Source organism: Protomyctophum bolini (genome assembly GCF_963924005.1).
Source record: "Protomyctophum bolini genome assembly, chromosome: 15".
NCBI classification, from domain to species: Eukaryota; Metazoa; Chordata; class Actinopteri; order Myctophiformes; family Myctophidae; genus Protomyctophum; species Protomyctophum bolini.
Window position 1 is genome coordinate 8,912,038 of NC_137876.1, and position 13,971 is coordinate 8,926,008.

At 41.5% G+C, this 13,971-nt stretch overlaps 1 protein-coding gene across 1 annotated transcript; it reads right to left on the minus strand.

Annotated features, from left to right (window-relative positions):
• Positions 1 to 1,210: 1,210 nt before the first annotated feature.
• On the minus strand, positions 1,211 to 13,801 carry dlst (dihydrolipoamide S-succinyltransferase). The gene is made up of 15 exons (XM_080784895.1): positions 13,654 to 13,801; positions 11,493 to 11,526; positions 11,348 to 11,384; positions 10,445 to 10,506; positions 9,840 to 9,914; positions 9,646 to 9,701; positions 7,368 to 7,476; positions 7,088 to 7,267; positions 6,314 to 6,399; positions 6,115 to 6,212; positions 3,269 to 3,399; positions 2,809 to 2,882; positions 2,622 to 2,705; positions 2,360 to 2,527; positions 1,211 to 1,928 (listed from the first exon to the last, which is right to left on the minus strand). The coding sequence occupies exons 1-15, from the start codon at positions 13,714 to 13,716 to the stop codon at positions 1,794 to 1,796; spliced, it is 1,392 nt and encodes a 463-aa protein (XP_080641021.1). The 5' UTR covers positions 13,717 to 13,801; the 3' UTR covers positions 1,211 to 1,793.
• Between the last annotated feature and the right edge of the window lie 170 nt (positions 13,802 to 13,971).

Below are 13,971 nucleotides of genomic sequence, written 5' to 3' on the forward strand. Positions count from 1 at the left end.
GGGAAGCCAAGTTGAAAATGGTTGCCTGAACACTAAGCATTCTAGCTGTACTGTACCTGAGCGCCCTCACATGGCCAATTCATGATGCTGCAAGTCTAGTTCCCTGCTAGTGTTTTCCGTTAATGTCAGACTGAAGCAAAACTCATTCGACAGTCTGATCTCTAACTTACATACAGTATGAAAGAGACTCTGGACTCTTGATATAGGAAGGCAACAGTTTGAGTTGTGAAACATTATTGTACAGTTCAGTTTAAACATTCATCATTATCTCCATCACCATGCATGACAACTGATGCCTTTTCTTCTCAAATAATCATTAACACTTTTTGGACCATCTGCCAAAGATGATAGTTGGCAAAACGAGGGCGTTAGGCAATAAAGGTTTTACCTCTTCTGTGATTATGTGATATTTCATAAACCTAATCTGTATATATTAAAAAATGTTTTCATCAATGTCTTCATTTTCAACATTGTTTCTACAGACGTGTTTAGATTCACCAACATTAACTAAAGTCAGAAGAAAAACATTTAGTTAAGACATTGGGATAGATAATGATTCTTAAAGTTTCATCCATCCGCCTGTGAACCAGTCCAGTGAGAGTTGAAGCTCTTGGATCGATGGTGCCATCAGGACCACATCATCTGCAAAAAGCAGTGATGCAACGCTTGGCTCACCAAGTCGAATACACTCTCCGCCACGCCTTCGCCCCGAGATCCTGTCCATGAATTAGGTTCTCAATGTGGTGGTCCATGACACACATGGAATTGTTTGAGAACCACTGGGCTAGAGAGATAGGGGCATAATGAAGGCCTATTTTTGGGTTCAAATAATGCCAAGTTTGATAGTAAATCTTAAGCGGAGGCCAGTCTCTCATTGAAAGCAAATAGTCTCAATTCCAAATTACACTTGGTTCTCTGGTTCTTGGCTGGGAATAGCCAATGAATGATATATGGCTGTCAACGGGTTCCGCATGTAATTCTGACAGCATAGTTTGACGTGCGGGACACTGCAGGGGTTATGCATGATGCAGTATAATATGCCTGTGAACAGGGAAGTGAGAGAAATTGTGTTAGTGGCTTTAGAGTGGGTTAGTCACTGCACTGCATCATGTAATCATATGTACTTTACAGTGAAAACAAAGTATTTGTTCTTCAGGATACATACAGTATCTATCACTCTTTTTAGTCTTTTAAAGAAAGAACATTAAAGTCAGGTAATGTAGCTTTTATTGTTTAAAATCTTTTATTTTCTTAAATAGTGACTTTCTTACACAGCATAAACATGTTTCCTCAGATGTTTCTGTGAATTAGAAGACAACCTCAAGGTATTTGATGCTTTGGACATTGTAGGACATAGTGTTTCTTGGTTTGTAGTTCAACATGTGATAATATTGTTCTTCTCTCAACTAAATGAAATGACAATGTGCAGTTCAGCTAACTTAAAATTGCATTCATCTTGCTTTTATTTGGAATCTATTCAAATTTTGTGTAGAAAATGGCAAGTGACGCACAGTGACGCACATGCGTTGAACAATATCCTTTTTGATCTACAGAGATCAGTCACTCCTGAAACCCCAAAACCATTTTTAAACACCCGCAACAAAGCCAGTCATTTCCATCCGTGGAAAAGTCCAGCACACTCCTGGCTCTCTCTCTTCCAATCTCCCTTTTGCTAGTTAACCAACACAATAATAAATCAACTGTAGTTACAGTGTGGATCATCCGGAGGACACAGCCAGTTTGTGTGACGGCGGGTTGTTGTTAGCCGGAGTTCTGCTGGTATATAAAAGGGTTTACATGCCCAGCAGCAACACCCTGGGGTCCTCCACCACTGTCTTGATCCTGCGCAGGAAGGTGACGGCCTCCCTGCCGTCGATCAGACGATGGTCGTACGTCAGGGCCACGTACATCATGGGACGGATCTCCACCTGACGGATTGGGAGGGGTTCAGTCGAGGGGATAATACAGCCACTTGACAAGTCTATACATTCTACATTGTTGCACAATTAAAATGACAATATACCGTACATGTCATTGTCTATTCACAGCTTCTTCCATTTATAATAAATACAATGTTTAATGGCTTTTAGATTTTTGCATTCGTTTACATTTTCTCCATGGTCTTAAAACGTTACTGTACTTAAGTCCACGGTCATTTTGTTCGTTAATACATCTTTTCTCCGGGGACTTTTTAATAAAAACAAAAATAGCAGATCTACAAGCTCATAGCCTCATTTATGAACAGAGTTATTGAGATCTGCTATTTTTGAAGAATTATGAACATTTGTGCAAATAGTTGAATATGTCGCTTCTGGGGGTCCCTGGAACAAGCAAATACATATAATATAACAATACAAACCTTGCCCCCGATAGCAACAGGCCGGTCAAATATTCCGTGCATTCCCAGAATGGCAGACTGTGGGGGGTTGATTATCGGGGTTCCGAACATGGACCCAAACACTCCACCATTGCTGATTGTGAACGTGCCGCCGTCCATATCCTCAACGGCAAGTTGGTTTGTGCGGGCCTACAGGCATACAACAAGAATTAAAGTCAGGACCAACATTGTAGAACAAGTTAGTCGATTTAAAAATATATTGTATTCATTTATGAAATATTACCTTCTCTCCTAACATGTTAATAGTTTTTTCAATGTCCGCAAAGTTCATTGATTCGACTCCTCTAATTACAGGTACGACCAAACCCTGTGAGAAAGAGGAAAAGTAACGTGACGGAATACATCTGCCTTTTACACTACAGACAATAGCAGAACATAAAGGCTTACTCGTTATAATCACATTGTTGTACCTTTGGTGTGGCTACTGCAACACTTATGTCGACATAGTCCCTGTACACGATCTCCTTTGTGGTGTCATCGATGACTACAAACGGAGTACAAGAAAAACTTTATCATTATTATTTATTTAGGTATGATTATCAAATGATTTGAGTCCACATAATCATGGGTTTATTACAGACGACCGTGGAGCCATTTTCATGGGTTGCAAGTAAATAATTTATATATAAAACGTATTACGCATATACAAAATAAATCCAGTCAGAAAATATCAGATCTACAAGCTCTCATCACATCGTGACACGTTATGCGGTTGTAGATTTGCTATTATCACAATTAAATAGAGCTTTAAAGTGGTTAGTTCATAATGCATTTATGTACGTTTGGGTGCCCAGGCAGGGAGACACCATATTTATCCTGTGGGTCCCGAACTGATAACGTTTTGTAACCATTGATATAAAAGAGCCATACCGCCATTCACAGCGGGTTGGTCAGTCAACGCATACGCTGAAGCCTTCACAAATGCTGACATGAAGCCCAGTTTGATGTTGTGCTTTTTGAGGAAGGCGTCCTTGTAAGTCTTCCTCATCTCTGACAGGTTGCTGTGGAGAGAGTGCAAGAACTTCAAGACATTGGACAACAACTGAGGTTTTAATTATCATAATGTTCCCTGCATTCCTTCCAATTGTTAATGGCGCAGATATTCACAGTATAATATGCCATGAGGATTGGAGGAACAAACAATCAGTATACAATCGTCTTGAGACCTTTGTGTGGTGTCTATGGAAATTCTGCACATTGGTTTCACTAAACTAATTTCCGGTTTCAAATGTACGCAAGCAGTGTCTGTCAGCTCTGAGAGTATCATGAAACCAGTATTTTTAAAAGTAGTGGTCCAGGCTCAGGGTTCCTTGGTTGAGGGTGTTCCAAATGGACCCTTACATGTCTACAGAGTATAAATAAAATGGAAAAGGACCCTTATAGATCCATTTCGTACCAAGTTATTGGTGGTCCATGAAATTAAAACGTTTGAGAACCACTGATGTAAGTTACTTCCTTAATTTTCCAATTATTGATATCAAAACCGATCGCTCAGCGTCTGTTGCGCAACACTCAATGTTATTTTCCGGTGGGACATCATCGAAAATGTTCCCCCCCCATTTTAGCCGACGAGATTGAAAATCTTAAAACGTGAGTAACTTGACGGAATGATTTATCATTCCGTACAATTCTAAGAAAAGATTATGTGTTAAGACGGCCCACCGCAGTCCCGTCGCTATAGTCGCGTTAGAATTAATCATACCTCCCGTTGTTGCCGATCGCCTCGAGTGTTTTGGCTACATGTACTGTAAGCTACTTCAGCCACATCCGGGATCACATCCGGTCCGTCACTAAATGTGCTCCGCTGCTATAAATCGCTGGGCACTATGATTTAACCCATTCTGACCTGAGATCAGATTCATACGAGGTTTTCCACTGGACACACACTGGGTCTGATTAACCCATTCTGACCTGAGATCAGATTCTAAAAATGTCAGTCGTTCTTCGATTTTTCAAAAATAGCAGACCTACAAGCTCGTAGCGCGCCACTCGGTGGCGCGCTATGAGCTTGTAGATCTGCTATTTTTCAATAGCTAAAGCATAACATGATGCTAACACCAAAATGGGTTCCCGGTCAGAATGGGTTAATGGATTAAATAACCCCGGGCGTTCGGGGTGTTAATGGAAAGTATCACTGGTGGGAATGATTAAAATCTGGTGAACAGTATTTTTACAGGAAAAAAACAAGAGGTTTCAGGTCATGGTGAATAGCTGCCATTGACACCGACGTGCTAATCGTTTCACCGTTGCTCATTTCACCACTTGTATCTCTCTTTTTAATTGTTTGTTTTCCTGTCTCTAACCCTGTTGAGGCTCTAGGGTTTCTCCGCTAACACAATTAGCCCGTCCCCCAAGACACGCACTCTCCGAGAAAGGAGAGAAGAAGCGATAAAAATCTTCACTTTCTAGAGCCTGTAAATCTTATTGGGCCGTCATAAAAGCCCATATCGGTTGAGGTAGCTCTCCACTCAGAGTGCAGGTCTCTGCGGGCCCCCTGCAGATGCTACAGCCTCCTGCTCTGAGCAGCTCCTTCGGCTCCAGATGAGCCCAGGCCTGGGAAGTCTTCCTCCAGACGGTCAATGTCAATTCAATTAGGATACACAGAAAACCCTGAATAGCTGAAAGCCGACACCGGGCATGTGAGGGGGGAAAGAAACCCTCAAAGTGTCCTCTTCAGCAGAGGGGGCAAAGCGCAGACAATAACATTTCCTTGTAAATTAATAAAGCCTGTTTTAACAATTCTTATCTTCGTTTTAGATGCCATTATGACCAAATATTTACATTCCAGCATTTAAAAGGGTATTGGGTTTCAGAAAGCTTTTCCTATTGGGCAGATTCCAATCTATAACGATTTGCGACAGTGTGGTTTCCTCTCTTAACACTTTAGAACAGAAAGATCATATTGGCTAACTTTTCCTCCCAACACTATGTTCATTTATACAATGTTTACAATGTATTACTTACTGTAGCTACAATTAAAGATTGTATACATAAATTTTTTTTTGGGGGGTTAAGTGATTTTCTTTGGTTAAATAACTAATGTTCTGATAGTACTCATTGCTATTGTGTTCAGTAACAGGAGTCTCATACAGTATATTCTAAATCAAGTTTCTGTTTATGTAAATCTGTTTTTATTCTGACATGTGATCAGAATCAGCATTTCAAGTCTTGGTTGAAGCTCAGCGTTGGGTCCAGATCCCAGCATGCCCGGCTGGGTAGCTGGCCCAGTAGAACACTGGGTCAGTACCGAAGGCCGGGCAGCCAGACCCTCCGATGTCAGAACGACACCGGGGGGCAACGGAGCCCGGGCTCAGCACAACTCAGAGAATGGATAAACCGTTGCATCATTTCACATGTTTACTTCAAGTTTTATTCAATCATCCTATAAGCTGACAAATCGGTACTCTCTCCTAATTGGCTGAAATTGTCACCCGTTATCAAAAAGCTGGAGAGACGCAAACAAACACACTAGCAATGATTAAGTAAGTAATGATTAGCAATGATTACTATCAGAATATACTGTAATGTTTTGTTTTAACCAGAAAATATAAATTAACGGTACCCTACCTTGGCTTTAACTTAACTATATGCGGTAAATTAAAGCATTTGCTTCAAAAAGCCTAACTTTGATGTGCTACAACATGGTGGATTCACGGACCTCCGAACACACTGAGGTCTTGATAAAGTATATATCAGCTAATGTTGAATTTTCCTACCTCATGTCAATCTCATTAAACGTAGTCAACATTGCACATGTGTTCTGCGCTTCCTTCAGTCTCTGGGCTATTCTCAGTCTCATCCGGTTCATTTTCACCTGATAAAAGAAAAAACACAGGGTGTTAAAAACAATACCTTAAGATGAGCGCTTTGTTACTTTTGTTAACCATGTTCACTGACGCTAGGCAGAGTTCTTACCCGGTTCTCTGTCCTGGCTCCTTTAGCCCCTCCCTCGGCCTGGGCCACTGGGGCAGCAGGAGCTGGGGTGGGCTTGACTGCAGAAACTATGGCAACGAGGCCGTTAGTACCGCTTAATGCATGGTTTCAATACATAGGTTCCGGGGACCATCAGAGGTGCAAATTGACTCTTACGGGACTATAGACTATAGACTCTTCAAGTCTCTTCTCAGAGACTTAAAGATAAAATCGTATCAAATGGGGGTCCATGGTCTTAAGCATATCAAACCATGGATCCTTAAAATTAAAAAGGGTAAGAACCACTTAACTAACGGAAACCCTAATCTACACTGTAATCCTCAGTGCTCATTAAACTCTGAGTGTACATAAACTTTACCCTGTGTTACAGAACTTTAACGGTCCCCTGCTGGTCCCTGAACCTGCTGAGGGAACAAGTGGCTCAATGTAAGGTTAGGCACATTTAGCCCATAACCACTTTACTTTATTATTGTTTTGTGAGGATTTGAATTTTTGTTATTTTTCATGTCATGGTTATGAATTGAATACCTAGAACCTGAATGGAAACAAGACGGCGGTGCCATCCTTTTAGACTCAAGTGTTTGGCTGAACTGTGCCGTTTACATTGCTGCCTAATAAAGTATTCAATCAATCAAAGCACCCCGTCTACACGTGGAGGAAAAAGGATTCATCACTCTCCCTTAATCAAGAGAGCAACAGAGGTCAAGTTAAACACTTCTCACATGACACGGGCTGACTGCCCCGACGACAACTAACCTGGTTTGGAGTCCATAGCATGTGCTGACACAGGTGGCACAGGGGGCATGCTGGTGGGGATGGGGCCCCCGACGGCTGAGGGCGCCGCGGGAGGGGGTGGGGGAGGCGGGGCTGCAGCAGCGGCAGCAGGGGGGGGTGGAGCCTCAGCTTTTGGAGCCTCCGCAGCTTTGGGAGCGGCAGCTGGAAGACGTACAAGTGAACACGTGAAGAAACATTGAGCTTTCAAGTTTATCATCGCGTTGTTGTTAATGCAAGCACAAGTCCAGTTAAACTCTCAGACCTCCTTTGCGAAGCTTGAAGAGAGGAGTTCCGCCCTCCACCTTTTCTCCATCCGGGACCAAGAGCTCCTCAATCACGCCGGCTGCAGGAGACGGAACCTGCACTGAGGTCTACAAAAGAACATTCATTCTAAAATTATTTAAAAAACATTGGTGTGCAAAAATACTAGATTAGTAGATTATACTTTGGAAGGAGAAAAAAAAAAAGACATACTTTATGGATAGTTTCAAACTGGTCAGTCGAATTATTAGTAGGATAAAGATAAGAATGTAAACTAGCATATTTAAGGCTTGTTTAGCTTATGACTTTGAATCAATATTCATGTCATGTGAAGGATTAATACAAGGCACATTGTGGACATTTATGCCTAAACTAGATATTATGATAAAGTGGTCATATTTATGCACCAAATATCAATATTCAATGTGTCTATGAATTGTTAGATGACCTCTATACTTTTATCACTGAATAAGTCATCTTTTAAGTTTGAACTTTGCTATACATCAAATAGCATTTAGAAGCACACCAAATGACTCACAATGGGTTGTGAGCTTGTGGATCTACTATTTCGCTGAATCTTTGCCAATAATGAAATGCCCAGATTATGGCTCGTACACACTGCACGATATTTGCTCCTACACACTGCACGATATTTGCTCCGATTATGCTGTTCGGGGACCATTTTTAGCGCTCGCCGACAAAACTCCCGATCTGAGGTAAGATCGGGCTTTGATCGGCGAGGTTTTGCTCGCCGTGTGTGAAAGGCTCTGCGAGAAGATATATAGCACCGATAAAAGTGCTCGCCGACGTCTCCCCGACGTCTTCTGAATATCTAGCAGGTTTGATATTTGGCTCTGTAGCCGACTGGACATCATACAGTATGAACTGGGTTGCGAGCGCATCCCGAGCAGTCCTGTAGTACAGCCAATGAGAGCACTTGCACAGACACCGTCGGTCGTCGACTGTATCGATAGATGATCAGATGATAATAATATATATAACCTTTATTCCTTGGGTAAATACCTGTCCTGTGTCATACAATGGTAGCTATATTAGCCCAATGTTGCTGTTAAATAGTCTATAAAACCAACTAATTTCACTTGAATAATGTTGATAAAACCGCATCGGAGCACATTTTTGGACCTCGTGCACACCGCTCTCTGTGTGTGCACACGCGCGCAGAGAGACGGAGAATTATATTTCATGAAAATCAAGATTTAACGTCCTGTCTCAAAGTAAGTAAGCTACACACTATCACAAATATTTCGCCCTGTGTAGCCTGGCTATCCTGTGTGTGGCGCGTGCATGCAGCGAGAGAGAGAAAGAGAGAGAGAAGCGTCCTGTGTCGGTCTCACGCTTGTATCACGGCATCCTGCAAGTGCGTGAGATGTAGAAATGAATACAATAAAAACAAATGAATATCGGGTCTGGATCGCATCTTGGTGAACTCTTGCAGTGTGTGATGCCTGCGACCAATCGTTTAGTGTGAAAGCCACAACGATATAATGACAGGAGATTAAAAAAAAAAAAAAAAAGACTCCTGCAGTGTGAAATACATAACGATCTGATGACTCGCCGACAACTTTGAAACTCCTGCAGTGTGTAGGGGCCAATGGGCCATTAGGGACAAGTGGTTGAACCGACAGGTTTTGTTATTTTTTTAAATTAACCAGACTTCTATAATATTACACAGATTAAACTGACACTTACATTAAAATACATTTACATTGTTGAAAGAGTACAGCGAGTCATTTTACCACACATCATTCATTAAACCATGTGTCATACAGTATTTTACAGAATATATATTGCCCAGCCTTAGCCTTAACCTCTCTGACCTTTCCACTTATATCCATTTCACTGAGTCTAAACAGTACAAACTCTGTAAAGCCTCTGTAGACATTTTAAAGCACAGCTCAAGACCCACTTCTACAACATTGCTTTTAATTGATCTTTTTTGTTATTCATGTCCTCACTGTATTGCATTACTGCTTGTTTTTTTAATGTCGTTGCCTTGCTTTTCTTTTTATTCGCCATTGTTCTGTAAAGCACTTTGAGCTGCATGTCATGTCATGAAAGGTGCTATACAAATAAAGTTTTATTATCATTATTATTATTATTATTAAAGAAGTTTCAGAGAGTTTATTACTGATCTGCAAAGCAATATTCTAGTTTCTACTCAATCTTTTGCATTCCTAATTTCCTACGTACTGTGATACAGTGTCAGAGAACATATACTACCTCACATTTATGTCCCAGTGAGTCTAAATGTGTCATACCTTATCAGTCTCAATTTCGCAAACCACTTCATCTTCCTTGACGGTATCTCCCACAGCTATAAGCAGAAATCAGGTTGTTTTTTAAAAACGGGGAAAGACTTTTGACCTCTTGCTCAACAGCTCTGTGAGGAAGAGAGCCTGGAATTCAGAACAATGTCTACACAGTAGCAGCAACCAACAACATAGGCACATACCTTTTTCCCACCTCACGTCTCCTTCCGATACAGATTCTGCAAACGCAGGCGTGTTAACTGTGACAACTTCATTCCCTTTAAAATAAAGGTGAGACGGGGAAACCAGGTTGATCACTGCATACACTGAAACTCCAATATACTCTATATTAGCGTTAGCACATTGGTTTGGCTGTTCAAAAATAGCAGGTATTCAAGCTCATAGACGCTCTATGAGCTTGAAGATCAGATATTTTTGAAAATTTGACATGAAAAAGTTTGAGAACCACTGATGTCGTTTTGACTTTCCCTTCTGTTACCATAGGCGCTGATATATGTGCAAGCAGAATACACGAAAAAGCTGTCTTCATAAATGTTAAATGGTGCATTTATTCAAGGCGCCTTTTATCCAAGGCGCTTTACATAGATTGTGCATTACATTCACCCCCATTCACAGACACATTCATACACCAATGGCAGCACCAACCAGCACATCAGGAGCAATTTGGGGTTCAGTGTCTTGCTCAAGGATACTTCGACACTAAGCTAACTGCTAGGCTTTAGAAGACATTTTTAGAATGTTAATGGGTTAATTTAGACAAGACTTCCAGGCTGATTACAGTACATACTGTAGGCTACAGACGTCCTGAAGTACTGGATCTGGAAGACACTGGACCTAGGATCACATTTCCTGAAGACAAAAAGCACAGGAATTCAGCAGCTGTCCAACTGAAATGTGGTTAAATCAACCCTGCATCTTTTTACGACGATACGATTACCATCCTGAATGCATAGAGATTATAGTACGTTAGGGATGGGACGATAATCGTTTATCGTGATAAAAATAAATAAACCAGACAATCGTATCGTGGAGAATTTATCGTGAAATTGTCCTCCGTCATACACTAGGATGAATTAGCTTTCGTTGAGCTGCAAATTCAGTGCCACTTGACTTAAAGCCTATACTTGATAAAACTCAACTGACCTGTAAAGAGCACACTTGGTACATAAATCTACATAAATTGATTGGTGAAAAATAGTACATCTACAAGCCCGCAATGTGAGCTTATAGAACAGCTATTTTTGGCGAACATTCTGGGGGTTATTTTTATATAGTCCCATCACTAATGCATGTATGAGATTGAATACAGTACTAGGTTGATTTAGGATTACATTGCAGAACACTTTAGGTTGCATGCAACAGGGCACAGTCATGCATGCCAATGTCATGCAACCTGCACATGCTTTATGATAAAAACATAAAGATTAACAGAGGCCACTTCACTTGTGTGGTTGACCGTTCTCAGACAACAGCTGTTAGTTGGAAGGCAATCATGTGACAGTTTAAAAATGGCAGTGTGTGACATATGATGGGAGGAAATCTGTGAGGCAGGGTGGTGGGTTGAAGACATTTCATGCAAGGAACCTTTAAGATAAGTGAAATATCAAATTAATGCTCAAAATCTACCCCTCTACTGCCATAGAGAATTAAACAGAGTACAGTATGTGTTTGTTTGTGGTGTAGCACTTACTCATTGTTGAGCGTGATACCATGGCTAGCTGATAGAGCTGAAACATGACAAGATGAGCATGTGGATATGATTTCCTTTGAGCAGCATTAGTGAAAACAAAAAAGGTATTCATGATTTTAAGACTAGACAACAAAATGTCTCATACCTGATGTAGCTCGACGAGCTAACACATTATTCCCCTGTGGAAAAAGACAACCAGTTAAAAGCGTTTAATTTCCTTTCACATTAAAACATGCCATGTGCTAAAAACAAGACAAGGGACAGGTGGAATAGTTCAACAAGGGACTGACATGATTGATAAACAATAACTTCTTTGCCTATCCTATTAGACAGACGGACCCATGTTCAACTGCTGTTCACATGGAACCTTTCTCCACTTCGGCCTTCAAAGTTCTCATTTGAATATTTGCTACTAGCCTACTCTACTACCACCAAGATCTGCATTCCACAGCACCAGCTCCGCTTACCAAAAGTGGCCCACTGGGCGCTTGCATTTAGCCGGGGAGCCACAGGCCCAAAAGCTCAAGGAATCGAGGTTAACCTTATTTGTGTTTTTCCTATTCATTTGGTCATTAAGCTCAACAGAATGAGGTCTGCTCTGCCGGAAACATCACAAAATAAAGTTATGGCCATTTTTGTATACCACAACACAGACAACCAATATGAGGCAAAATAATTCCTTTTTCGCGATGTTTCCGGCAGAGCAGACCTCTCATTCTGTGAACCTTAATGACCAAATTAATAGAAAAAAAACAAATAAGTATGTCATGACAGGTCCTCTCAAATTTTGGGTGAATGGCACCGCAGCCAATTCCATGCCTTTGGCATGCTTTGCTAGAGTGTAGACACATAACGGGAGTCAAACTTGCATCCTTGCAACTCACAAGGAAGGAGCATGTGGCAACTTGCCAGTGGACTGGACTAAGTAGCTGAGCCACATGGCAAACCAAAATTATATATCCATTATTTATACCTTTCAAAAACAAAAGTTAATATTCACAGTACATGATCGATTAAAAAAAAAACAGTCTGAATGAATTAAACATAAGAGATGAGAGAATTATAGGGTTTGAATCAAAGATCACTTCTGACTCATGATCTTTGACACATTCATTAAAATTGTCACTTTAGGTACCATCTACAATTTAAAATGTAGAGCTAAAGACACCAGGCACAGTTCACTTTGTTTATCTCATCTCTGTAAATGGTGCATTTATGTAGCGCCTTTATCCAAGGCGCTTTACAGAGATTGTGCATTACATTCACCCACACACATTCATACACCGATGGCGGTGGAAACCATGCAAGGCACCAACCAGCACATCAGGAGCAATTAGGGGTTCGGTGTCTTGCTCAAGGACACTTCGACAGCAACTCTGTGGGAGCCCGGGTTCGAGCTGACAACCTTACGGTTACCATCCAGCCACTCTACCCCTGAGCCACCGCCGCCCCTGTGAAAGTTCAGTGCTTGTTTTATTGTTTACCTTTGCAGTGGACTTTTAAGGGTGCCTGCCCTGTCAAGTGTCAATAGTTTTACTTTACTGAGACTTTGCTTTTGGATTTGCACATCCACCATTTAATATCTTGTAAAGTTACCTAGTTGCCCATTAACAAAAGCCCTGTTATACAACTAGTCTTGATTAGAGTGGCAATATGCCTGTCTTCCAAAACCAACAAAATGTTAATCAAAATGCAGTGCTAGACAGCAAAGTTGCCTCTCTCACACAACCCGAAGTTGTGTTCCATCTAACTTTTATCTGTCAATAACGGAATAAAATGTTTTTGTTTTGCATTATAAAAATAGCAACCTTTTTCTGACTTGAGTTTAAATCATTAACTACACTGAGTTTTCACATCAGCACCTAAAAACCATCAACAGGTCGGACACTATAATCACACAGGTGCTAAACCCCACACATAAGCAATGACCTACACACCTGCCTGGGAGGCTAACTAATCAAACCAAGCGAATGTACATTTAGCCAGTGTGCTAGCCTGCAAGTGTTGACCTTTAAGTTTAACAAGCCCGGGCTGCCAAAATGCGCAAAAAACACATCTTTTCCCAACTTTAATACGAGTTGATACACTGATTGTGGGGGGCGTTGAGTGTCATGCTGTCCTTGGGGCTGCAATGCTACTGGCCTAGCATGCTTGGCCTAGCATTAGCATGATAGCTCTGCACTGCTTCACAACCACAGCCCCCCCCACACACACAGAAAGCTAGGGTACGAGTTGTCCTTCCCTAGCTAGAGAGGGTGAGACTAAAAACAATGACATGGCATGCTATTATGCGTATTCTCGCCTACCTGGCGGATGGCAGAGAGGGAGCGACCGAAATTCCTGGTGAGACACCGGGAATGGGATAGCATGGTGTGGCCGTTTGACAGCAACCTGTCTGCGGGAGGGAAGCTATCCTGTCACACCGGTCAAGATGAGAAGCTCCAAGCTAAGGAAGTGAAGTGGGATGGACCATGTGATCTGGCCTGGAGGGGGTGGGGTGGGATGAACCATACATACACGAGATGATGTCTGTGATTGCAGGGGGGGGGGAGTCTCTCTCGACTCTCTCTAACTCTCTCTCCTCCCTCCTATGTATTTATTTATTTGTCCACAAAGACAAATCG

Coding starts and splice junctions, on each gene's coding strand:
- dlst (XM_080784895.1), bottom strand. CDS start 13,716: ATGCTATCCCATTCCCGGTGTCTCACCAGGAATTTCGGTCGCTCCCTC. Junction 10,507..11,347: donor GGTATCACGCTCAACAATGA/GTAAGTGCTACA, acceptor TTTTGTCTTCAG/GAAATGTGATCCTAGGTCCA. Junction 6,400..7,087: donor TGCTATGGACTCCAAACCAG/GTTAGTTGTCGT, acceptor TCGTTGCCATAG/TTTCTGCAGTCAAGCCCACC.